Source organism: Microtus oregoni, unplaced genomic scaffold (assembly GCF_018167655.1).
Source record: "Microtus oregoni isolate MIOR12 unplaced genomic scaffold, Mior012 000007F_ref0000211, whole genome shotgun sequence".
Taxonomy (NCBI): Eukaryota; Metazoa; Chordata; class Mammalia; order Rodentia; family Cricetidae; genus Microtus; species Microtus oregoni.
Genome location: NW_024543066.1, coordinates 26,066,578 through 26,094,401, shown reverse-complemented (window position 1 = coordinate 26,094,401; position 27,824 = coordinate 26,066,578). Strand labels below are relative to the sequence as shown.

The following is a 27,824-nucleotide window of genomic DNA, read 5'->3' as shown; positions in this document are numbered from 1 at the left end:
TGCTTTTAATAGTCATATTGACATAATAGAAATTGGGGAAATTGTGTTATTTTCTGATGAATGACAATATATTTTAGACAGTTCAGGGAAATTTATTTTTCTACCCAAGGAATGTGTAATATAATTAGTCTCTTAAATTTCTTGAAGATAAATTAACATAAATTCATGCACACATCTGGTTGTAACTTTTTATAAACTTAGTCTAAGTAGTGAATAAATGTTATTTTATATAATCATTTTATATAATTATCACAATTAAGGCTCAGAAAAGTCTCCTTTTATTTTATGTAAGCCAAGGAACTTAGAGTGGATGTCAGGGGGATGATTTATTTTTATTTCTATACTTTTTGTAACCCAACATGTTATTTTTCCTACCTGTGCTCAGAAAATAGACACATCAACTTATTGTCATAAAGTCATAAATACCAGAAATGGGGATAGGTATTTTCCACTTAATATTGTTAGTTCACATATTATTATCTTAATCTTTTATAGAAAGGGTCTCTTGTAGCATAGGCTTGTCTCAAACTTACTATGTCATGACAGACGACCTGGAACCTCTAATCTTTATACATTTACTTTGTATGTGTAAATCAGCACCCCTGGCCTAAAAACTCATTTTTTAATATACAGTACTTTTAAATGTGCCCTTGTTTAATACTCGATGATCTTTTACTTCAAAATCACCAGGTAGCTTCTTAAATAAAATCATTTCACATAATTATTAAGATATCAGCAATGAGTTCATGCCAGGGTTTTGTTTAAATCATCACTTTCTGATCATTAAAGATGTGCGTGTTGGCAAGTTCATTTTGAGTGTACATCACCTCTCATAGTTAAGCCCTTCCTAAAGCTTCTCATACATTTATGTGATGAAAGCTAATCCATGTTATAAAAACGCTTCTGGTTTTGTGGAAATGCAGATATGCCCATGCTGATGACTAAAAAGTCATCAATTTGAGAATCACATTTTCCAAGTTTTAGTAATGAAAACTGAAGGATACTATTCTAGACCACCGTGTTCAGAGTACAGGTTGATGGGTGACTTGATTGTATGTTTATCTCTGAACTCATTCACTTTGTTTTGAGTATTGGGAATGGAAAAAAATAATAAATGTGTTTTGGTTTCTGTCTTCATAGAAAACATAATAAATGGGGGAAACAATTATGCACAAACATTGTATTATGATCAAAGTACTCATTTATAAAAATAGAGTAGAAGGCCGAGGTGGAGAAAACTATGTGAAGTAAGTGTTTAGGGTGAACTTGCTGAGGTGAATAAAGCACCTTCATTCCTTGTGATGTGGACTTGCCAACAGATGTTTTACTTAGGGTGTGTGGACCTAATTCAGTCTTCCTTACTTAGGATGCCAGGAACAAACGTATAAGGAGGAATGAATTAGACTGGAATATTTGGTTAAACAGACACAAAAGAGTTAAGAGTTCAAACAGTGAGAGTCAAGTATGTTCTTGAGTAATGATATAGACAGGGTATAAACATAGCATACACATGCTATAATAGACAGGGTGTAAACTTGATATCTCTTTGATCCCAAGAAAACAGAACACAACTTGAATACATGCATTTTTTAAGTTTGTCTTTTTTTTTTTTTTAAAGCTTGGTTTTGGGCGTTTCCTCTTTTAGTGGGGGAGAGCATGAAGTTAGGTGGGAAGGAAAGTAGAGAAGTTTTGGAGCACCTGGGAGGATTTGAGCGGAAGAGAAATAATGTGATCAAAATGAAAATATCTTAAAATGTAAATCAAGATTTTATAAACTTTAGCTACTGCTTTCTTCCCATGTTTCTAATGTCACACTAGCTCCCTCAGACCTCTGTATTTGAAATGTGCTGTAGTTGATCCTGACCTATAAAGGTTTGATGAAAAGATAGTACATAAAATTGCCACCAATATCTTTCCCCTTGTCTTTTGAGAGAGAGAGAAAAGGTGTGGATTTGAGTAGGTGGTGAAGTGAGGAGGATCTGAAAGAAGCTTTGGGAGTGACAGTTTTGATTAGACTATACTGTATGAAAAATTATATTCAACAAAATTAATAATAAGTGTTAAAATTTACATCTTTCTCATAAATGACAAGGAAGTAAAATTATCGTAAATGATTTTTTATGTTGTTTTATTGATTGTACGTTTCCATTTAAAATGAATACACAGAGCACTTATTCTTTGATTCTGAATTTAGGCTCTGGGGTGCCAGTTGCCTGGCTGTGACACTGATCATGGGAATTTCACATGGAGGTTCTGAAGTACAGACAGAGTCTGGCTGTGCTTCCCTCTGTCTTGACACAGGAGTGAGTTGTGAGTGCGAATATGTTGAGGGTAGCTCATTTAAAGTAAATTGGTGTGATTTGAAGATGAATCAAACAGCATTATCTCTGTAAATAGAAGTTGATTTTAGTAGTTTATAATAAAAATTCTACTGGCTAACCAAATGTTCTTTTTGAAATAGTCAAAAATTGCTTTAGACATTTTTGTAAAGTTAGATCTTTTAAATATTTAATTTTAATTTTGATTTTCCATGAGCTTAAATTATAAAAACACCGAAACTGACAGTGTTCCTTCCTAAATATATACGATTTTTGTTATGTTTAGAAAAAACTTGCTTTCCCCCAGAATAATCCCACATTCTTTTGTCAAAATGTAGCTTTTTGGCTTTCATTTAAATAGGTTTTAAAAATTGTATTATATTATTTTGAAATGTGTTTGACTTTTAAGTTTGTCCTATTTTTAAAGAAATGTTTGCCTAGAAATTCACATAAACATAAGTTTGCTTCTCTTCTGTTTAAAAGTTAGAACTATGAGTACCTGGCAGAGAATGCATTCATACATCAAATGAGGAACAGTGCACAAAATGTTCTGAAAAAGTAAACCCCAAGAACACATTCAATAACATTTCATATCAAGATTTTTTTGAGATCATAATATAAATACAACATTCACCCTTTCCCTTTCTTCTCTCCAAGCTCTCATATATACTCCTCCCCACTCTTCTTTAAATTCATGGCTGCTATTGCATTTGTGTGTGTGTAAGTGTATGTGAATGTATACATATACATATATATCTATATGTGTATATTCTGTTTTTATTGTTCTTATTCAGTTCATGTTTAGGCAATCATGTAGGTGACTCTTTGTGGGTTTAGATTCCGATATGCCTGGGAGACACAGACTCACAAAAAACTCTCTGATCCCCTGACTCTTACAGTCTTTCTATCTTATCTTCTGAAATGTTCCCTCTGTCTCACATGCAGGAGTTGTTGTAGGTGTTTCCATTGGGACCATAGCTCTGTGCTTTGATTCATTGTTATCTTCTGGAATGTGCTCTGTTTGAAAGAATAAGTTCCTTTGATGAGGGGTGAGAACTGTAGGAGTTGTATCTGTGGGTATGTCTTAGGGTTTCTATTGCTGTAAGGAGACACCATAACGATGACAACTCTGATAAAGGAAAACATTTAATTGTAGTGGCTCACTTACAATTCAGAGATGTAGTCCATTATCATCATGGCAGGAAACAAGGCAGCATGCAGGCAGACATGATGCTAGAGAAGGAGCTGTTGAGTTCTTACATAGTAACTCACAGGCAACTGGAGCTATCTTTCTCACTGGGCATGATTTGAACATATATGAGACCTCAAAGCCCACCTTTATAATAACATATTTCCTTCAATAAGACCACACCTGTTTAAACAAGGCAACAGTTCATTATAAATCCATTTCCTTTGGGGACCATTTTCTTTCAGACCACCACAGTGTATAAACAGAAATATATAGAATGTAGTGAAAGATTATGCTGGTTTAGTAAGGTAGTGGTTGTAGGTTCTCCTTCAAGATCCATCCATGACTTCACTTGATCTGGATACTACTACGACCTTAGTTTTATAGTTTGATGCTACTCATTGTTATGGTTGAGAGGCATCATACATAGGTAGAACTGTTTGTTGCTTCTTTTCATTGAGAGCTTTAATGGTGCCCTCTGTTACCTTGAAAGCTAATCTGCAGGGAGGATGGTTTCAGGTCAGTTCCAGCTCTAGAGCCTGTGTACAAACATCACCAGCAGGGGCTTACCATCCACTTCTAGGGGTGGGGGCAACCAAGGGTGATAAAAATGGACAGTATGTTTTGGGAGTCCCTTTGACCATCCTGACCAGCAACTCAAAAGAGGGCTTGTCATGCCTGGTGTTGGGGGTTTTTATTAAATGATCTTAGAATCCTAAAAAAAAAATAGTCTTTTTTTAGGATCTTTTTTAGGATTCTAATTCCAATTCTGTTGGACGTATGCCCAGAAAAACATATGAACTTTTTTTCCAGTAGTTGTGGAGGATAAGAAGACCAAGATCATGGTCATGACAGATTCAGTGTCTGGTGAAGCACACTTTCTATAGTGCTTTCTAGCTGTGGCAGTTGCCCTCAGCCCTTTCACTATAAGAGGCTTAACTTCATTCATTTGAATACAGTGTTCACAAATCAATCTTCTATCAAGAGCTCAACTACCTAATATAATTCCTCACTTTGAGTACTAATATTTCAACAGATCGAGTTTTAGATTATATTGCCATTCACATTGTAACTTTTGGGTTGTATGATAGTTTAGTGAACTTAATTCACATTGGTTGTACAGATTGCTTAATTTTGTCATTTGTATATGTGCACGTGTTTTGATGAGTCAACAATTACAACTAAAGCAGGCTGGTGTCAGTAAACATAGCACTCAGAAGACTGAGTATAGAGGACTAGGAGCTGGCTGCCAGCTCAGGCTCCACAGGGAGACTTTGTCAAAGCAAAAATGATAAATGACATATGAAAGAAGAACAGTGAAAACAAAAAATATTGGGAAGAACGACATTGTTCATAGATATGTAAGCTGGCACAGAGATGATGGGAAAGTGTATGAAAACAGCTGGAGATTTACAAGGGTACCAGTAGCACTGACAGGGGTTGACATGAATAGAAAACGTGAAGGGTGGCATGATAGAATACTAGGAAAAAGTCTTATCAAACACATACACATAAACAAATGACAAGGAGAAGCTCTGTAATCTCTACAATGGTGCTTTACATGGAGAGGAGGGCATAAGGGTAATCCATAGAGAGGCGGAAGAAAGACAAATAAATGGCACTATGGATGCTTGAAAGCCTTATGGAAAAACTGTACAATTAACAGGTAAAGTACATTTTAAAAGAAACTAATATGGCAAAAAAAGTCTCTGCCACTCTCCATCTCTATAAATTGATGCTGAACAATGCTTATAAAACAAGAAATGAAATTTCTGAAATTCTGCACGCAACTAATCGGCACGCATCACCTCAGATATTAAAATTTCCTCTAAAATATAAAAATCAGATTAAAACGCAGATAAGGATGTTTATAAAATATAATAACACCTGTGAAAATCATATTTAAGGAATTTATATGGCAGTAAATAAAGTAATAAAAGAGCAGAAGCGAAAATTTCCTTGCATTGCTTTCCTCTATAGCCTTCTTTGGATGCCAGCAAATCATTATGTGGATGGAGATACGATAAAGGAATAGTCCTTTGGATTTCCACATCACCCAGGTTCTGCAGTGTTAGCAATGGAAATTATTGAATGAATATGTTCACTAGCAAACCAAGCAAGACAACATAAAACAAAAATTTTGTCACCTTCAAGAACTCCTGAGTAAATTGGGAGCATGAGGACCTTGGGGGAGGGTTGAAGGGGAGTGGAGAGGCAGAGAGGGGAGCAGAGAAAAATGTAGAGCTCAATAAAAATAAATAAAAAAGAAGAAGAAAGACACACACAAAAATTTTGCCACCTTAATACTTAAAACCGTTACCTCTAGTATATTAAATATTGTATCCCATAATGTACTGATTGGTATTAAATAGATGCTACCTGGAAATGTGAAATGTTTATATTTCTCTATACACTACTCTCTAATTAGTGCACTTTTGAAATTTATGAGTAACCATGTTCTCTAAATGTTATAGAGCCGATGCCTTAATCATGAAATAAAAAATTATGATTATTTTAAGTTGGACCTGCTGTTGCATGCCTGTGTACAAGGTCTTTGGGAGGCTGAGGCTAGACTATCTTATTTTTAAGGCCACTGTGGAATACAGATTGAGTTCAGGACACTGTGGAATCTCAAAGATCATACTTGAAAGTAAAAATAAATAAACAAAAGAGGGCTGGAGATACACCTTATTTGCCTAGTATGGTACATGAGACCACGTTCAATCCGTAGTATGATAAATAATTAATGAACACAGTAAAGAGTAAAAATTCAAATATTTATTTTAAATATATGAATGCAAATAACTTGAAAACAAAAAAATTTAAATAAGAAAAGGGTCTGCATCAATTTGAAATCTCTGATTTGAAACTGGGCAGGATTTGGTTATACCATTTTGTGGCATTGTGGTTGACACATAATTATTGAGCTATTGCTCACACTGATATGTCAGGAGGGAAAAGATAACTGAGTGAATCTGTCACAAGGACTAAAGAAATAGCAAGAGTTTCAAAGAGAAATTGCAGAATTGTTAAGAAAGAGGAGTGAAAATGGGATTTCATTTAGTTCTTCTTCCTGATAGGAACATTATTAGAATTAATCATAGGATGACCAAATTGTGTCTAAAAACGCCCAAACTTGGAGTTTTAGGGGAGGCAAAGTCAGTTTCTTATTGTGACGGACTGACAAAGAAGCCATTCATGTAACAGATTGGGACTAGGTTGAGCTTCAGTGTGTCTCATGTTACTATTCCCCTGCACAGAGTAGAAAATAAAATGCTAGAAAAGTTCAAGTACCAGGAACATTGATCAGAAGTTCATTGTCATCACAGATTATGTTAATGAAGAGCATTTACTTGAAGTTGCCAGTGTTCTGTTTGTGAAAGGATATCAGGTAGGAAAAATCTGAAGAAAGAGCTTCTTGAGACTTATAAAGCAGTCGGGTTAAAGTTAGCCCCTATTATACTGATGACACTTAACGCTGAAGTAGGACAGTAGAAAGCTGATGCCAACATGCTAAGTAGTAACCAGTACATGTATAACTTACATTTAAATAATTCTGTTCAGTAAGACACTTGGCTTCTGCTGACCCTTTGCTTCTCCATCTAATTCCTACCTGATTTTTCCAGCCTTAGTATCACTTCCCAACTAGATGACTGGAAATCTGTGAGGCTGGTGCAGGGTATGCCTGTAAGCCCAGCACCAGTGAGGTTGAGTCAGGAGGATCATGAGTTCAAGACCGAACTGATTAACAATGACTGCAGGGCCAAGGCAAATTTAATATGGCTGTCCCCTCCTCCCCTCCTCTCTACTAAAGACTGTCCACTGGCTTCCAAGTATATTCACACACACACACACACACACACACACACACACACACACACACACACAAAGAGAGAGAGAGAGAAAGAGAGAGAGAGAGAGAGAGAGAGAGAGAGAGAGAGAGAGAGATCAGAAATGATCTCCTGTCCTACAGGATCTTAAATTATCTGATATTGTCCCAACAAATTCCTTTCTTTGCTGTTCTTCAGCCAATCCAGGTTACTCTTTGTTCAGCTGCTAGTCTTTCTTGTCTGTCCTCGAGATTTACTCTTCTTTAACATCAAGACCTGAACTGATTTACTCTGGTAGGTTTTCCACCCAGACTGCATGCCTTGACTCTACTCTCGTGAACACCTTCAGTAGTTTTGTCATGTCTATTTCCTCTCCCCACATATTTATGCATATGTTTGTTTTCCTCATTTGAATACATACTGTATGAAACCAGGACCCTTTCTGTTTTCTATTCTATCTCTGGTAGGCATAATAGAGACCCACATTTTTAATGAAAATCTTAAAATGAAAGAATGAATAAGTTGTATCATTATATTTAGAATAGCTTCTCTGCAACATTCTTAAAGGGCAAAATAAGCATTTTCCATAAAATTGGCTAATTACAATCTTTATAGCTCATATGAGCCCTTTAAGATCGATTTTAAGCGGTTGTGGGGACAAGGCAGAAATCCTTAATAAATAAATAAATTAAAAAAAAATAAAAAAAATTAAAAAAAAAACAAAAAAAACCACACAATAAAAAAAAAGATCGATTTTAAGGATGTTTATAATATAATAATATATAATTTATTTTTGCTGTAGTTTAGAACTGGATTGATATTATTTTTAAATATTTTCTTTTCTTAGAAGTCATTCCAAGTAAAAGAAAAATAATATAAACTTAAAATATGATTCGCACTAGTCTCTGTTTCCAGGACGGCTATGTGTGTAGGTGTTTTACGCGGTCAGAGGACATAGTTTTCTTGTATCTTATTAGAAGCTACCTACGGCAGCTAAGTGGATCATTTTGTTCACAAGAGCTACGGTACTGTTGCTTTACCACCTATGAGTTACAGTTGGCAGAGGTCGCCATATAGCAATATTCACATAGCTGATTGCACGGTGCAGTTTCAGCCTTTATCAAAATTATCCAAATTTTATCTAGAATCGAAGAAACACTCATTGTACTATGGTGGCTTTTGTTTCATTTCATTGAATTGTGTTTTGTGTTTTTTTTTTATTCTTTCAGAAATTGAGAAATTTCAGGGTTCAGATGGAAAAAGGGAAGACGAAGAAAAGAAATATCTCGATGTCATCAGCAACAAAAACATAAAACTGTCTGAAAGAGTACTGATCCCTGTGAAACAATACCCAAAGGTACTGCACGCAGCATGCTCTTCGTTGTCAGTGTGTTTGCGCAAAATGATAAATGTCTTGGTCTTCATTTGCCTCTTTTTGATAAAAATTTAAGGGTTTGCCGTATGAATATAACAAATACATGCTACCAAAAGAGCAGGAAAGACTGAAAGTAAAGTGATAAGCTTAGTCCATTTTTATTTTGCATATGGAAAGCATAGTTTCATAATTTAATCATTATTTCAGCAGGGCAATAACTTATCAATTTGTCCAGTTGTGCACACAACATGATTAAGTGTGCTTCTAGATTACACATACATACACACACACACACACACACAAACTTATTATAAAAGATAATAGAAAATATACAATATTAGTTAATCACTAGAGAATTGTTATATTCAGGAAAGAGTGTGTTACTGGTCTCTGGGTTTTTATGATTTTGTCTTCTAATTTTGAAACCAATTATGGTATTGTTTCCAGTATTAGATCTCTAAGTACTTTTGTACTTAGAAGTGATTGATTATAATATAATATAACATATAATATAGCTTTCTTTGACAAGGTTTTATGGGCAATGCTAATTAATTTCAGTGAATAAAAAGGGTTTTTATTTTGGCAAATAAATGAAACATCAAAAAAAGTTTAAATAAATCAAGCTGATAATATTTTCTAATGTGTGAATCTAAAGCAAGGACCATATAAATAAGGATTACAGAAATGAATGTATTAATGTTATAGTTTACCAATTGTCTTTTAGTGTGATAAACTGTAGGAGATATAATTAAGTCAAATGCTTTGTTTACAGTCACATAAAATATAGAAAAGGCCATTATATCAAAAAAACCATAAAATTTAGCTTTCAGATGATATTTTTAAGGAGCAAATAAGTATCGGTTTTAATTTGTTAAACCAGATTTAGTATATTGTAAGAAGTGCATGATCACCGGGAATATGTTTTTGTCATAAATGTCATTTGATTTTTGTGAATATCAAATGGGACCATCCTATGACTTGCGTGAAGGGTTTTAGTGCATAGTAATTGATTATGATAGCAATGTAGACTATGAAGAAGGAATTAGTAGTTTTATTAACCAGTAATATTTGCAAATAGAGAGTTCTTTCCTTAATCTAGTAGTAAATATGGCATGAATTCATACTGTCCCTTGGGATGACACTTGTCAGTCTGGTTTTCTGAAAGCATGACAGGGGAATGCTTCTCTTTTGTCTCTGGCCCAAGGTCACTGACAAAATGGAATGCATTCAGAGACAGAAATGTGTGCGTATTGTTAATGCTGAATATGAGTCCACAATTGAGCCATAATGACAACTGTTTAAACAGAGATATTACTTGGCATCACATTTTTATGTGCTGTACAATTTCCTAATTAATTTGGAGATCTGCAAAGAAAAAAATTTGGAAATTCTTTTTTGCTTAGATATTTTGGAATATTTAAGAATGCTTAAACTAGGGTTAATATTGGAATGCTACAGAATACATGACATTTGTGCTAAAGAGAAGAAAGCTGGACTATTGCGGGGTTTTAAACAGTAGTTTTGTTACTGGGAGTGATCTTTAGTATACATTTCGCTCCCTTTTTTGAATAGTGACAGTTTTAATTTGTCTGAATATGCTTATGTGTTTGTGTTGCTTCTCCTGTAAAATGTGGAAGAATTTGAAAGATGATAGCACTAAGGTAGTACTATGTAAAGTAGTCTCATGACAACTCAGGCTTCTGAAAACCATCAGTCTTTTAAATTACTGAATATCCTGCAGGTCCTTTTAATATTTTCAGTCAATATCTGTACCATTTATTTACCACAGATGAAACTCTAGATTCCTTTATCAAAAGAGAGAATACTATGAAAGAGGCTGTCTATTTCATCCTATTCTCTTTAGTCACCTATCAATGTTAGCCTATTTGGTTTTTATAACACAATAATAAAATCATATTTCCCAAACACACCCTGTTTTATCATGTTCTATAATCTTTTCAAAGCTCACTATATTTATTACAATGTATTGATTCCCTCTGAAGATTTATTGACACTTCTCACAGAATATCAGAAAAAAAATGCATTTTGAGCACTGAACTTTAGCTCATGTCCATTCATGGGCTTAGTTACCTTGATGTGTTTTAGTACTGCGACACACTGAGCAGTGACATGGCTATAAAATTTAGCCCTCGTTATTAAAATGTGTCTCATCCTTTGTGGTTGGGCTCTCCAGAATGACCTGTAGTTTGCAAGACCCTCTGAGACTGTTCCCTTGCCTTGATGCCTGCTGTCTGTTTGCACCAGTAATTAAGGTATTGATGGCACAGTCCTTTCAAACAAAGGGCAATAAAGAACTGTGGGAATTCTTGGGGGAAATGACCTTATCATGACTTTTCTACATGACCTTTTTCAGATAGATTTTGTTTCAATTAGTCTCCAATTTCAGGCTAATTTGCTAAGTTAGTTGAAAACCACAAGGAATTGTAAGAAGCTTAATATCTTAAATTATAGAAACTATATGAATGCTGTTGAATCATTTTAATAATGACTTGATATAATTTATAGAAAATAGGCACGTTACCAGATATTTTAATGGACAGTTTTTATTATTTTCGTGACAAGATTTATATAAGTGTAGTTAGGAATCTTGAAAAAGAAGAGTGAGATGACATATTTGCTGCATTCTCCACAAGGATAGATAACAGTGTCTGATGTTAATTTGGTTCACTGTAGTATCTTTTTTGTTAAATAATTCATTTAACTTTATTTTATATGCATTTGTGTAAAGATGTCAGAACCTCTAAAATGGAGTTACAGACAGTTATGAACTGCCATGAGGGTACTGGGAATTGAATTTGGGTTTGGAGAGATGTCTCAGCAGTTAAGAGCATTAACTCCTTTCCCAAAGGTCCTGAGTTCAATTCCCAGCAACGACATAGTGGCTCACAACCATCTGTAGTGAGATCTGGTGCCCTCTTGAGAAATATACCTGGTCAGTCATACTCATCAACTTAGATAATGAAGCCAGGTGTGAACTAGTTCAACAGAACCACCACACATTGGCTGCCCATGCATGCATCAACATTGCCAGGGCATAAATTTTAATCAAATTTCAATTTCCTCTGGAAAAGCTGCCAGTGCCCTTAAGTTCTGAGCCATCTATCCAGCCCCCACAATAATAAATTCTTATTGTCTATATGATCTCAGGAACATCAGAGAACTAATTTAAAATGTGGACATATGGACAAGATTCTCTCTCTCTCTCTCTCTCATTCTCTCTCTCTCTCTCTCTCTCTCTCTCTCTCTCTCTCTCTTTCTCTTTCTTTCTCCCCCCCCCCTCTGTGTGTGTGTGTGTGTAGATGTTTATGGAGGTTCGGAAAACCAAGGTGTCATTCCTCGGGGGCCATCCACTATTTTTTAATAAGCATTGTATATATCTTTGCATTTTCAAGGACAATCAGCAATTATTTCCTGGGGCTCTTTGCAGATCTGAATGGAGATGGTCTCTCCTCCAGGTCCAGCTTCCCTGTCCTCTCTCAGCTTGTCAGGTTTATGTTCATGAAGATGAAATGCTCAGCACTAATTTTCCATGAATGCTACCCTAATTTAACAAGTAGTGATTGTGTCCCGTGGTTATAGACATATGGAAACAGACCACCACATTCAAAAGCAAACACGTTATGTAGGAGTTTGGTAGCACCTATATGTATTTTTAAATGGTGCTGTCATGCGGAAAATGACTGGAGAACGCCATGTAGCACTGACTCTTTTTTTTTTTTAATGAAATACGGAACATATTTGACAAGCTTTTAAAATTTCAATTTAATTCATATCAGTTGCCTAGCCTGTCACTTTTGAATTTAAATATCAGTTGAGAAAATAATGTATGACCTAGATTCAAATTTTATATCAGGACACTTATTCCAATAGGCATGGGAACTGCATTATCTTCTTGGATTTATCCCAATTCCATCAAAATTTAGAGATGTGCAAGGGTACAATACCTACTACTCCTTTTTTTCCAATGACCTTTTCTCTTAGCCAGTGACCTTCATATGCCCTTTAAAGGCTTTGCTTTCTCATTTTGAAGTTTTACTTATTCTCTCCATCTCATATGGAAAATAAATTATCTTTTGAGAATATATTTTTCCACTTTTATTAAAAATAGATTATTTCTCACAAAATATATTCTTCAGTTTTCCCTCTCTCTAACTCCTCACAGTCCTCCCCACCTCCTGTCACATGTGGATCTGTTCCCTTTCTGTCTCTCATTAGAAAAGAACAGGCTTCTAAGGCATAATAATGAAATAAAAGATAAAAGAAAAATTATTACATTGGAGTTGGACAAGACTATCAAGCAGAAGAAAAAGAGCCCAAGAGAAGATACAAGAGGTCCACTTCTTCACAAATTCCCATAAAAACACAAAACTGAAAGCCCATAAAGTATAACACAGAGAACCCGACACAAACTCATGCAAGCCCTGAGCCTGGTGCCTCAGTCTCTGTGAGTTCATATGAGCTTTGGTCGCCTTTCTTTAGAGAACCTTGTTTCCTCCCTTCCCCTCTGGATTGTATTGTTTCCCTGCCTTCTTTTCCCCAGAGTTCCTGAGCCCTGAGGAGAGAGATTTCTTGGAGAACTCCCATTTAAGGCTATTCAAGGGTTTCTACTCTTTATAATGTCTAGCTACAGTCTCAGTATTTGTCCCTATGTACTGCAGGAGGAAGCTTCTCTGACGATGGCTGAGCAAGGCACTGCTCTATGCATGGAAGAATGTCATTAGTATGCATTTTCTTTTTACTTTTATTCATTCATCCATTTAGTCAGTCAATAGTATTTGGATTTACTCTTGTTACTTAGATATTTGTTCTCTAGTTCTTGCCCACTCAAGCATTGCCAGGTATGGATTCCAACTTGTGAGGTGGATCTTAAGTCAAAGCAGGTACTGGGTGGTGACTCCCACCTAACATGTCTTCCAGGCAAGATAATATTGTAGATCAAAGGTCTTGTCTCTGTCTTGGTTTTATGTTTATCTTTTGGTAGTGTGTCTAGTCCCTTCCTGTGCCAAAGATGCTAGAATATAAGAGTGAAGGCTCTACGTAGGCACCAGATTCACTTCTCCATGTTCAGTGAGTTGCGTAGCTGTTGTCTGCAGCAATAGGGGCTTTCTTGACAATGAATTCGTATTCTGAGTAAGTCTTTCAACATTCCTTTTTGTGGGTTTAGCCATCCTTACAAACATGACCTTTTATGTCCTGGAATTTTACCTGACTTTCTTATTTCCTAAATACCTTTGCTCCATGTTAGCCAGTTATTTCCAAGGTATGGTGATACCTTCTTGCCCTTCACATCTCCTCCTTGCACACAAAAAGAATATGTGATGAAATTGTAAACTTGTTTATCTGCAGAAATGTGAATGGTAGAGAGGTAGATATGAACGCAGGGACCCATACAAGGTCGTTATGTTGTTTCTGCTACAATTCACATGTTATTTTCCTAGTAACAAGGCTAAAAATAGAATAGGATAAAACATTTAAAATAGTAAAATAGAAAACTCAGTGATATATGGAGTATTTTTCTTAGAACAGGTGAATACGTAATAAACACTAAGAATGAAGTGGGTTTTTTTATAGGTCTAATACCGCACAGCTTTTATGTATTGTTAAAATTATCTTACTAATGCTACCCTTCCACTTTGATAGATGACTAAACTGCCTCTCGGAAGACCTGTCTTGCTACGTCTGCCATTATGGGGTGTTATCTCAGATGTCCATGTGCTGTTAGGGGGATAACTCTGTGATTCTGAAGGTTCCTCCTATGCCTATGGTGGGTAACTTGAAAGACCTCAAGCGCACTAGTAACTTTTCTGCTGCTGTGATAAAATGCCATAACTGAGACATCTTATAAAATAAAGAGTCTGTTTGGGGTTAGAGTTTCAAAGGATTAGAAACCATGACAGTATGTCGGGCAGAATGGCAGCAGGCGGGCAGGCAAGCGGCAGGCAGACTTGCAGGAAGGCAGACATACAGGTAGACTTGCAGGCAGGTAGGCAGGCAGACTTGCAGGCAGGCAGACATGCAGGCAGGCAGACAGGCTGGCAGGCAGGCAGGTAGGCAGACAGACAGGCTGGCAGGCAGGCAGGTAGGCAGACAGACAGGCTGGCAGGCAGGCAGGTAGGCAGACAGACAGGCTGGCAGGCAGGCAGGCTGGCAGGCAGGCAGACAGGCAGGCAGGCAGGCAGGCAGACAGACTGGCAGGTAGGCAGGCAGGCAGGCTGGCAGGTAGGCAGGTAGGCAGGCAAACTGGCAGATAGGCAGCGTGGCAGACAGAGTACTGAACCAGGGGTCGAGGGCTGACATTAAGACACAACCATGAAGCAGAAAGATAAGGGAATTGGTTAGAAATTACGTGGGCTTTGGGAACCTCAATGCCTGCTCCAAGTGGCTCATCTCCTCTACCAGATATACATCTTCATTCTTCCCAAACATTTTCCACCAACCTGGAACTTACCAAACTCTCAAATATATGAAGCTTTGGTGCCTTTTCATTCAGAACCACAACATGGTTTGAGCGAGCATTTTTTTCTATGCCTGTTGTAGGTAACTGCTTCGGCCTGGGAGGTTCTTTCACTGTAATTTTAGCATATACCGTCATATAATACCCAAAAATTTGATGTCAAAAATAATGAAAAACTTATCAAATAAATTAAAAAGTTGGGGATTAAATGAATATTTTGTCAAATAGAAAAGGTGAATTTTCTGTTTTTCATATGTAGATATAATGAAGTATAGAGACTGCTGCTCGTGTTTTCTCATCCCCAAAATGTTCCTATTCTAGAAGATTCTGTTGCATTTGATCTTTTTCTTCTATTCCAATAAGTATCTGTGATTTTTTTCTATTCCAATAACTATCTTACAGAAAATAAATTCTCAGTCTATATTACATTCATTGTCTTCTTTTGGTTTCTGGAACAGCATAATTTTATTGTCATTTACATATGGTTATATTTCTCAGATGAGTCTGCTGAATTCTCTACTTGCATATAACATCTTATTGCTGGAAACTAAGAAACTGTCCATAATTCATACCTCTATCTGCTCTCATTCTTTCTGTTATTGCATGAATTGTGCTTTTTTTATGTTCCACCAGCTGATGGTCGTCATAAGACTTCTCTTTCTGGGTGTCTGTCAATGAGATCTTATCACATGGTTATCCAGGTGCAGCAGGGAATCGTCATTTGACAATTATTTAATTGCCTCACTGAACACTTTGGTCGTCTTTAATCTTTCTACTCTGTAGCAACACAATTACATTAATTTGTTAGGCCACAAATTAAATGTCTCTTGATTCCTTTCTTTCTCCTTAAAATATTTCCTACCATCTAAGTGATTAGTCATTTCTTCAAAAAGAATCAAGTCTCAGAGGCGTGTGCAGGAATGTTGAGGAATCTGAGGAACCTGTTATCCTTTGGGAGGGAATTGCAGTGATGGAATCTTTCTGACAGATCTCCTGTGCAAGTATACTCTGCTGGGGGAATCATGGAAAGGCTTATGTAATGCATGATGATCAGTTTCAGGTTACTTCTGCATTGCGTTCCTCCCCGTTGCCTTCAGAACAACCATAATAAGAAGGTAGGCATTTGATTTTGATTTTTTGTACAAGTCGGGATGAATAGGAGAAATTCTGCTATACAGATGACAGACCTGTTTTCAGACATGCAGACAAATAATGCAGGCAGTAATTTTGTGTTTGAAAGGTCTTCTGTCATTTTCGTTTTCTCCCTCATCCAACAAACTCACTTACAGGACATTTAAGGGGCTGGAAATTATTTTTATCACCTTTTCTTTTTTTATTTATTGTTTCTGAAGGAAAATAGACAGTTAATGCTTAAGACAATAGCAAACAATTGTAAAACAGAAAATCAGAAATTACTCATGTAGGCCGAGGAAAATAAGCAAGGTTATGAAAGTGTTCGAGAAGTACTTTTATTTTACATCATCTACTGATGTATGGCACAGAAGTAGCCTGCAATTATAAACAAACAACAAACGAACAAACCAAATCCACCATGGAGATACAGACATTAGGAAAGAAAATCGGGTTTCTAGAATTCTCATACTGTTACTATCAAACACAAGTTTCAAAAAAAGGATACAAGGCATTTTATATGTATGTATGCATGCATGTGAGTGTGCAAGTGTATGTTTGTGTGAAGGAAGAACAGAAAGAAAGCCATTGCCTACTCAAAGAAAAATATGTGCTGGGTAGTGATGCCACATGCCTTTAATCCCAGCACTTGGGAAGCAGACGCAGGTGGATCTCTGTGAGTTCAAGGCCAGCCTGGTCTACCAAGTAAGTTCCAGGATAGCCAGGACTGTTACGCAGAGACTCCCTGCCTTGAAATAATGAAGAAAAAAATAGAAAAATATAAAGATCAGCAGTTAGTGTCCATGAAAATGTTCTGGTTGCTGGTCTAGCCAAAGGATTTAAAATAGCTGCCTTAAAGAACTAAAGCAAAGCGTAGGAAATAAACACAATACGTGAATCATTGGAAGTATCAGTAAAGACTCTAAACCAAGCTCTGTCTGGAATTCTATAGCAGAAAGATGTGAACACTTTGGAAATTACTAAGATGAATTCAAAGAAATATATAATCAGAAAACACAACTTTGTGCATACAAAGATGGGGCTGTAGAAATTGCTGAGTCCTTAGGGCTCAAGGGGAAAAAAAGGTAAGGTGAAGCTAAGGGGTTTAGGGCATAGAATAAAGCAAAGAAACATTTTAACTACAGAGACGAGGGTACAAGAGAGAGGACGTTTGCTATGATAATAATGAAAAATTCTAAAATTTGACGAAAGACAAAAAAATAAATGTTGAAGAAGAAACCAGAACCCTAGGGAAGATGAACTCAATGAGACCCACTTCCAGACACTTTTATAAAACATTTTAGCAGGACAGACAAAGAAATAAGCAGTCAGGGAGAAGCAACTTGTCACAAAGGAGGGTACCTAGTCAGCCTGCCTGCAGCCTTCTCAGCTGCCACTGTAAATACTAGGATACTGTGGTCTTCCATCTTCAGAATCTTAGCACAAAACTACAACAACAAAAACCGGTGCCCGGCAAGAATCCTAAGAATGTTAAAGCAAGTAAACACCTACTTCAGAAATGAAGTGGCTAAAATGAAGAAAGTCTCTGGTAAACCAATGCAAGTGCAGGTTTTTCCCATTAGAGTTTTCTGTAAGAATGTTTGAGGAAATCTTGCAAGTAAAGTTAAAGGCATGTATATAATACCTTTTGGATCTATGAAGAACTAAATAATGTTTCAATAATGATAAGTAAACAAGGTACAAGATAAACACAATTGCAAGTTTTGGTACTCTCTTTTCTATTTAATTTAATCCCAGATACTTTGGGAATAGAGGAGAGCTATTGTTTAATGGATAAAATTTCCTCTGTGCAGAAGAACAGCATCATAGAACCCAATCACTGACAATTTCATACCATTATAAATGCATTTGATTCCAGTGAATTATAGACATGAATAAATGTAATTTTATGGGCACCTTCATAAATTTCAATGAGTTGGAGAAACAGAACCAGCTGCTTCCATTACCTTGCCCTCTGTCATTAATTTCATGTTTCTAATGGTAGTAGCATCTTGACGTTTCCCATTTCTATGGTAGCCTTTACACTCTCTTCTTAGTAGACTCAGGTAAGATGTGGGTCAGATCACACCCTTCCTTTCCATGTTAAGAACATGTGGAGCAGCTCCAGAGATTCTCCATTTTGCTCAGAGACTTTCTGTGATACAGAAGCCTCTGTCCGCCCTCACCTTCAATTCACAATAACCTTCACCTTCTCTACCTTTTCTTTGTCCTCAGTGTGCATCATCTTTCAACACATTTTCTACTTTTTCTTACTTGCTACCTGAAGTCCCCCCCCCCGTTATATGTAAAGCACGATGGCATTTTATTCTCTTGCTCAGTCAGTCTTTTATGTTAATTATGTAGAAGTGCCTAAGCACTAAATATTTGCTGACAACACAGAAGTAAATGTGTCCTTGTTTTTTTTGTTTTTATTTTTTATTTTTGCTAGTGGAAACAGTTTCTATGAAACAAGACGAGAATATAGGTCCCTAGATCATCCTCACCATGTAGAATTTCTGCAAATTCTGTCTAGGTAGCAGTTGCCACAGGCACTCAGAAAGAGATCAGAACTCCTCATGCCGTTCTAACCTCACCGCTGCTTTAATCTTGCCGCGGAGTCCACCTATGAGAGTAAAATAATTCTAGTGGAAAATTTACTTGACTCTCATGTCTATCTAATCAATTATGTTACCTAATCAAATTTCCTATTTAAAATTAAGTTAAAAGGTTAACTCAGGAATCTCTTTCAACTCCTCATTTAATATTGTCTTATAGTTTTATTACCTAATCACCCATTTTTACTAAGTACAGAATATTGAACATTATTTGACCTTTTACAAAAGAGCTGTCATAGCTTGTACATCATTCTTCAGAATATTAATTTCAATTAATTCATTCAATTTTTCAAGAGATATTTATTAGAACGATGTTAGACATTTGACATTCATCTCACAACTCTGAATGTGAGAAAAGATGGAATTCTGCAGAATATTAAGCGGTCTTCCTAATATATCCTACTTTATGATAGAAATATAAATGCTGGGGACTGTGTTAAGTCATATAAAAACTTAAGCCAATTTCAAGAACAATTTTCCTTAAAATATAGAGCTAAGTTATGAAAAAGAAATAAGAATATAAAATAAGGTCATTATTTGACTGTCAGAAAAAAAAGAAAAGGAGCAGGGGACACAAGGGTGGGGAGAAAGAGCAGGGAGGAGAGGAGAGAGGGGCCAAGTGGTTGTGACTAAACAATACATTAATATTTGGCAGGCACGGTAGAGAGAAAGAGTGAGGGAAGTTGGGGTGATGCATTTCTTGCTGTCAAGTCTTCTTACTAAAGACACATTCATCCTTACATGTGTCTTTGTAACTTGATATATTTTTAGCTGTGCTCTATTTCATGTAAAGATTCCTTCTGTCTGGAAACAACTCTTAGAGACATATTTAAGAAAGTAAAGAGGGACAAGGGAGACAGTTCCAGGGAAAACAACCACACTTTGAATTGTAGTTGCTTGTGCCTGTTCAGCTGCACTCTCACTAAAGGGTTTCATGTGATGGGTTTCATGAATGCAGGGTAAGGCTCTGTTCCTTACATCAGTTATGTTGAAGTAGAGATTGAGATCTTTGAAAATACATATTAGAAGTTATATATTCTCTCTATATTGAAATTCACAGAAGTTGCTATAAAATTTATTTGCTTTAGGTGTAGACTTCTGACATGGCAGTTATATTTTATCTTAAAACATATGAATGCATATTCCTGATGAATACATTGTTTACTTCCTACATTTCTGCATGATAGCTATCTTTCAGATGCTGTGGTGACAAAAGCCTAGTATCCCAGAAACTGGTTTATTTTAATTATTAGTCATGTGTAGACAACGGTGAAGTTACCACACTATACACTCATCTGGATTTAGTTAGATGACTTCAGAATTTTGAAGTTTTGAATAATTTTTGGTTTGGGATTATGAAAAGCTACAAAATGAATTTTTATTTACTTGACTCAGTGGTGATAGATTACATAGACAAAGAACAGATAGATAGTAGATAGATAGATGGATAGATAGATAGATGATAGATAGATAGACAGACAGACAGACAGATAGATGATAGATAGATGATAGATAGATAGATAGATAGATAGATAGATAGATTGATGGAGGAAGGTCATTGGCTAATAAAGGAACTGCCTTGGCCAATTTTATTGGTTAGAGGATAGGTGGGAGGAGTAAACAGAACAGAACGCTGGGAGGAAGAGGAAGTGAGCTCAGACTCGACCGCTCTCCTCTCGGGAGCAGACGCCTGAGAGAGAAGCCATGCTCCTGGCTCCTGGGCAGACGCAAGCTAAGAAGCTCCGACCCAGGATGGACATAGGCTAGAATCTTCCCGGTAAGCGCACCTAGGGGCGCAACACAGATGATTAGAAATGGGCTAAATTAATATGTAAGAATTAGCCTAGAAGAGAATGGGCCAAGCCGTTTTTAAATGAATACAGTTTGTGTGTTGTTATTTCGGGACATAAGCTAGCCGAGCAGGCGGCCGGGGTGCTGGTAATGCAGCCCCGCCGCCCATATTACTACAATAGATAGATATTTCATGGCTATATCAATATGAAGAGAATGAAAATATAAGGCATAATATGGGGGAGAAGAGGGAGGCCTTTGGGAAGGGAAGTAAAGGCAGATGTAACAAGAGAGAATAATAGGTAGGAAATAACCTACTTCTCTGTGTATCCACATACATGTATATAGTCTGATATTAGAGTGTTTGCTGTTGGAGGGAATGAGAGGGAAGGCGAAAAAGAACAGGGGGTAGGATTGGGCAATGGATACTGAATGTGTATATGTATGAGTATCATAATGGAATACATTATTTAGTACACTAAGTAAAATATTAATTGCAAGTACAGCAGGTGTGAAAACAAGAGATGGTAGCAGCCAACAGAAACTGGGAGGAGGAGATGTTAGAGGGCAGGGCGCTGATTCTGAGCTACGTGAGTGGCATGCCTTTGTGAAGATGGCCCAGTGGAATCAGTGCTTTACAAACTAATCAAAATAAGCTGTCAATTGATAAAAATATAAACCTATCATTTGATATGACTGGGATATAATATATAGGTTTAATGTTTTTAACCTTTGTATACCAGATGACTTGAAGTCTTCAAAAGATTTGTAGACACACTTACCCTTCATTGAGCAATCAGTTGTGATTAAAACTATAATAGTGACAGGATCCCTTTATTTTTTTTTGAATATCTAGAATTGGTTGTACTGCTTTTGTGGAACTGTATGAGGAAATGCACTAAATAAACATTCAGATTTCTGCTGCCAAACAATATTTTCTAACTAGACAGAAACGTGCTGTAATCCTGTTTCACATCTGTGGAGAACAATAAACCCATTATATTCTTTGAAATTCTGCAGGGATTTGTTTCCTTGTAGCCTTATAGGATAGAAAACTCCAATGTCGGAAAAATGGAAAGATCATGGAGACCTACTTCCTTTATATTTACCCAGTTTTCATCCTTTGTGCTGATGACTTATGGAACTTCTGTAATTCTGTAACTCATGAGAAATATACCTGTGACTAATATGCACTATGCATTTTTAAAGAGCTTAGTGATATTCGGAGTAGTGTTGATGAATTTTCAAGAAAAGCAGTAGTTTTTGTGTGGAGTGGCACCAAAGGACTCGGGTTTTGCTGTGTCCAGGCAGTATCACACAGAGGGAAACAGAGAGGTCCTGTGGCTTTGGCCTGGGACCCTCACATTGTATTGATTCCTGACGATGACAGTATCACTTCCTGTAATATTTACCAGTGAGAGGATTTGCTGATAATTTCTTAATTTGTATTTTCAGCCAGTACTCTTTCTTAACTCAGTTTTATGTAGTGGCTAACTTAGTTTAGCTGAAATCCTCATTTGAATGCACTTACTGCGACTCAAGCAATGGAGATTAAACCCCCTTCCTAGCTCTCTGTTGCTCCCCTGACCTAGCTCTTCCCGAAACAGCACTCTTTATAAAGAGTTCTCTGGTAACTTCACACACAGCCTCTCACTGGGCACCTTCAGAGTCCTGCTTCTTTGCTTCCCAGGCTTTGTTGACTCTTAGAGGTGCCATTGTTATCTTTCATAACAAGATGATGAACCCAAAGGTTTTTTTTTTTTTTTTTTCCCAGTATTAGTGAACTAGTTAGCCAATTACCAAGAACTCTTCTAGGCAAATACTGCAGGAAAGACATCTTGTGTTTTCCAGGAATCAAGTGGTGGTATCTTAGCATGAAGTCCGTAGGTATAACTGAGTGCTGCCTTTAGAAACACACCATGGGGCTTCAGGTAACATCTGGAGTGAGGGCTGGAGAAAGGGAAGAAAAGAACATTCCTTGGACTGCACTCATGATTTAACAGAACTGAACATACTTCACACCAGACATTTTTCAAAAAGCAAGTATGTGCTGCTCATGGTAGTATATGTGTTCAGGTCCCTGCTCAGTTCAAGGTGACATACTGAGGCCCCCAAGAGAAAGCTTTGAAAGCTTGATGCATTCTCTCCATATACTTTTACAAAAAAATCAACAAACACAAACATCATGATTGACATTTATATCACTTATTGTTTTATTGTTTGAGAACCAGTTGTATATATATTGTTTGATCAGTCCTAGCACCCATTCCTTCACCTACAGTTTCTCCCTATCTCCATTACCACTTTATTCTGGAAACTTCATTTATTTTGCTTTTAATCCCCTTGAGTCTACTTTACCACTTCCTGTAGGTGTTTGCGTGTAGGAAAAGCTACTGCTCTATGAAAAGCCTTTTAGACTCCACATTCCTGAACTTACTTTTCCTCCTCCAGCAGTTAGCAGTTGCCAGTAGCTTCTCATTTATCACTGGATTGTATGAGCCTTTACCAGGTCCATGGGTCTTGTGTATGTATCACAGATGCTGTGGGTTCATGGATGCAATGGCCATGTCATGTTCACCAGATGACGTTCTACTTTTGCTCTTGTAGTATTCCTGTTCCCTCCTCCATGATGACCCCTGATTTGCAGAGGGAAAGAATGTGATGTAAATGTTCACTTAGAGATGAGTATTCTGCAGTCTCTTATTCTCTCACATTTACTAGTTGTAGGTCTCTGTTTCAATTTCCATCTACCACAAAAAGAAATTTCTCAGTTGACAGATACACTTTTCAATGGGTAGGAAAATAAGAAAAGAAAGGCTGATTAAATAATTAGCATTTCGCAGAATAATATCATGAAGTTCTCCTCTAGGGCCTAGGGCCTAGCTAGTTACTCTCTTTAGCCCATTGTACCAGTCATGGATTCCATGCTATAGAGGAGGCTTTAAATTCACTGAGAAAATGATGGGTCACCACCATAACCTTTGAGCGGTTACACTAGATTTCCTGTCTTGCTTTGACTCTCTTACTGTAGCTTCCAGGGTTGAAAGCTGATTAGATTGTTAGAGATTTTTCTCCCTGGGAAGATAGAACCATCAGGAACTATGAAAGATAGACAGCAAGGACGAAGATTCCAGATCCATTTGCTCACATTTTATTGTTCAAGTCAATGGCATCTTCAGTCATGGGACCATGCCATCAAATTCCAGAGCATAGCCAAGTGCAGTGCTAATATCATGTGCTGTTTGCGGAGGGTCTATGTGACCCTACTGAGCAACAAGTCAAAAAGAGGCAATCCATACCTGGCACTGGGCCTTTTCATAGATAGCCTATGGTGTGTAGGAGAAGCATCATCCCTCCATTTAATCTTTTAAGGCTGAAACACTGCTTACTTATTTTTCAGGCTTTAAAAAGTGCGATAGAACTTGAAACCTGATATTTTCAAGGGCATACATTTCCTTACTTTTAGCATTAGCCAGAGTGAGTGGACAATGAAGAAACTATTTCCTATCTGTGATGAAGCATGTGTGAACTTCAGAGAATGGATTCTATTTCATATAAACCAATTTTAGTTTATAATGAATGTTAAGGAATTTCATTATTTACCCAGGCTTAGAATTACACAAGAAAATCTGGATTTGGAATTTAACTCTGCAGCATGTTCCATTGAAATGATGTTCAATTCATAGTTTGTTGTAATGAACTTAAGGTTTGGAAGAGAAGGAAACTAATCCTTGAGATAGGGCCTTAAATTGTGTAGTTTCATATTCATCCTTTGAGCGAGTTATGGAATAATGTTTCACAGACCAGGTTTTCCCCTCAAACCCTGATTTGCATGCATAATCAGCAGTAAGCCTCCCTTCGCCAAAACTCCAGCGCCACCAATTGGTCCAAGACTCTGCCTTTGCCCTGTTGTGTTCACAGAATCCCAAAGTATGTGGTTGAAGTGCTAGTCACAGGCTAGAGACATTAATCTGTTTATTTTGGGTCTGAGTTATGTTCCCTGGGGATATTTGTCATGCACACATTTCATCTCAGTCATCCCTGGGGAGTCATTAAGTTTGTGAGTGACAGCTACAGAGCAGCCTGTACCAGTCCATGCCAGTCATCTCTATGGAGCAAGCAGGTGGTAACAGCATAAGTGAGCTGTAGAGAAAGAATGTAGTCAGGCTAAGATTTGAATATGGATTTCTGATCATCATTCCTTGTCACATTGTAGAATTTTCAGTGAAAATTCTACCTCTTTTTTTTTTCAAATAAATTCTTAGTATAGATCAATTGTGGAGAGTAATAGGTCCAATTACAGTTTTATACATCCGTAAGACATTCTTTCATCATATTCATTGGTATTGTATGGATCTCCCTGAGCATTCTTCCTCTTGCCTATAATCAACCCCCTTCTAATTTTCTGCCATACTTAGTCATCTTTCCTCCAGGTTTCATATATGAGAGAAGGCATGCTGCAAGTCAGCCTTATATTGATAAACAGGCTGACATCTGTTTTCACCCACTTTTTCGAACATGGCATAATATTGTTCTTGATGCTTGGGCAATATTCCATTATTTACATACACTACATCAGTTCATCAATGGATAAACACCTGGCCTGGTATCATATCTTGACAAATGTAAATAATGCCTCTGCAAACACAAAAATATGCCATCTCTATAGTAGGCTGGCTTGGATTCCTTCCATTATGTGCAGAGATAAGATTTTGGTGGATTGTATGGATGTCCTCATTTTAATATTTTGTGGGACCCAGTAATGATTTCTGTAGTTCCTAGATTAATTTTCATTTCCAAAAATAATGTTTAAGTTCCTTTACCCATAGCCTAAACAGATTTTTTTTTTGTTTCTCATTTGAAGATAGTGTTTTGCTAGCATGAGATGAAATTTCAGTGTGGTTTTGATTTATCTCTCCCTGATGACTAAAGATATTTGATATTTTTTTATTCAGTTGTTAGTCTTTTGTCCTTCTTCTTTGAGAAATATTTGGAGAGTTTTTTGAGGTTTTCATTTATAAGATTGGCTAGTTTTACTATTACTGTGTTTAAATTTTTATAGTCCAGATGTTAGTCCTTTGCTTGATGAACACCTAGTGAAAGATTTCAACACTTAGTAGACTATGTCTTCAGTCTCTTGCTCCATTTGCTGTCCTGTAAGTTCTTCAATTTGGTGCGTGGTCATTTATGAATTCTTCTTATTACTTCCTGAGTTTTGGCCCACTACTTGAAAATTTTGCCTATGTCAATCTTTCTGCTATGTTTCCTTCTAGTATCAAAATTTCAGCTCTTGTAGTAAGAGTTTGAATTCATTTGTAGATGATTTTTGAACATATAAGAAATAAGAGTTTGACTTCATTCTTCTGCATGTTTACTTAAGATTAATTTCAAAAGCAAGTTCTATTTGTCAGTGAATCAAACAATTTTAATACAACATGGATTCTATTGTTTGATACTTTTTTTAGTTTTTAATCCTAATTTATTTTTTTCAAAAAAAACTATCTTTTCTCATTTTACATGCCCAATCCATTTCCTACTCCCTCCCCGCCTCCTGCTCCCTTCACCTTCCCCCCAACCACTCCCTATCTCACCCCCTATCCACTCCTCAGGTAGGTTAAGGCTTCTCATGGGGAGTCAACAAAGTCTAGCACATTGCTTTAAGGCAGGACCAAGTCACTCCCCATTATATCTGGACTGAACAAGGTATTCCTGCAAAGAGAATGGGTTCCAAAAAGCCAATACAAGCAGTCTCCCCTAGCCATACTACTTTCACCCACATTCAGAGGGCCTAGTTTGGTCCTATGCTGGTTCCATGACTGTCAGGCCACAATTGGAAGGCTTCTACTATCTAAGATAAGTGTTTCAGTGGGTATCCCCATCATAGTCTTGACCTCTTTGCTCATATTTTCACTCCTCCCTCTCTTCAGCTGGACTTTGGGAGCTCAGTCCAATGTTCCACTGTGGTTCTATGCATCTGCTTCCATCAGTTGCTGAATGTAGGTTCTATGATGACTTAAGATAGTCATCAATCTGACTACAAGGCAAGGCCAGTTCAGGTACCCTCTCCACTGTTGCTTAGGATTTTAGTTGGGGTTATCCTTGTGGATTCCTGGGAATTTCACTAGTGTTAGATTTCTTGCTAGCCATATAATAGCTCCCTCAGTAAAGATATCACTTTCCTTGTTCTTCGTCTCTGTCCTTCCCTCATCTTCATCCATTTCCCTCTAGCTCTCCTACACCCTCCCCTTTCCCCTCCTCCCCTTCTGCCTTCCCTTCTCCTCCCAATCCCATGCTCCCAATGTCCTCATAGTATGGTTGAGCATACTTTAGGTATATGCCCAAGAGTGGTATTGCTGGGTCCTATGGTAGATTGATTCCCAATTTTCTGAGCACAATAGATCACTTCCCAAATATAACCTCATAGTTCAGACACTGAGAGCAGCAATAAATAAATGGGACCTCCTGAAACTGAGACGCTTCTATAAAGCAAAGGAAACAGTCAAATAGACAAAAAGGCAGTCTACTGAATGGGAAAAGGTCTTCATCAACCCCATATCAGATAGAGGACTGATCTCCAAATTCTATAAAAAACTCAAGAAATTAGACATCAAAGTATTAAATAACCCAATAAAATGGGTACAGATCTAAACAGAGAATTCTCAACAGAAGAATTTTGAATGGCTGAAAGACACTTAAGGAAATGGTCAACATCCTTAGCCATCAGAGAAATGCAAATCAAAATGACTCTAAGATTTCATCTTACACTTGTCAGAATTGCTAAGATTAAAATCACCAATGACAGCTTATGCTGGATAGGATGCAGAGTAATGATGCATTGCTGGTAGGAGTGCAAACTTGTTTAATAAATTTTAAAAGAAACATTTTAGGAGTGGAATCATTTGCATCAGTGATGATGAAGCATGGAAAAGGACAGTTTGTTGGTCCAAAAGATTAGAGGATTAATATCTGTTGACTTTATAGCAAGAGGAAAGTCCTCGTATAATAAGTTCTTGTATTTAAGTTAGAGGTGAATAAAAACATTGAGGGCTAATTTATTTTGAAATCAATCTTAAGTAAACATGCTGAAAGTTGTAGGAAAA

General features: G+C 36.9%; 1 protein-coding gene across 2 annotated transcripts in view; it reads left to right on the top strand.

Annotated features, from left to right (window-relative positions):
- Positions 1 to 27,824, top strand: part of Khdrbs2 (KH RNA binding domain containing, signal transduction associated 2) — a 393,692-nt gene that overhangs the window by 67,138 nt on the left and 298,730 nt on the right. For both annotated transcript variants that reach the window (XR_005974643.1, XM_041656192.1), the window contains exon 2: positions 8,567 to 8,694. Coding sequence is in view for 1 of the 2 variants with exons in the window: in XM_041656192.1 (XP_041512126.1) it covers positions 8,567 to 8,694 (128 nt within the window). In the remaining variant the exon portion in view is untranslated. The remainder of the gene's footprint in view (positions 1 to 8,566; positions 8,695 to 27,824) is intronic.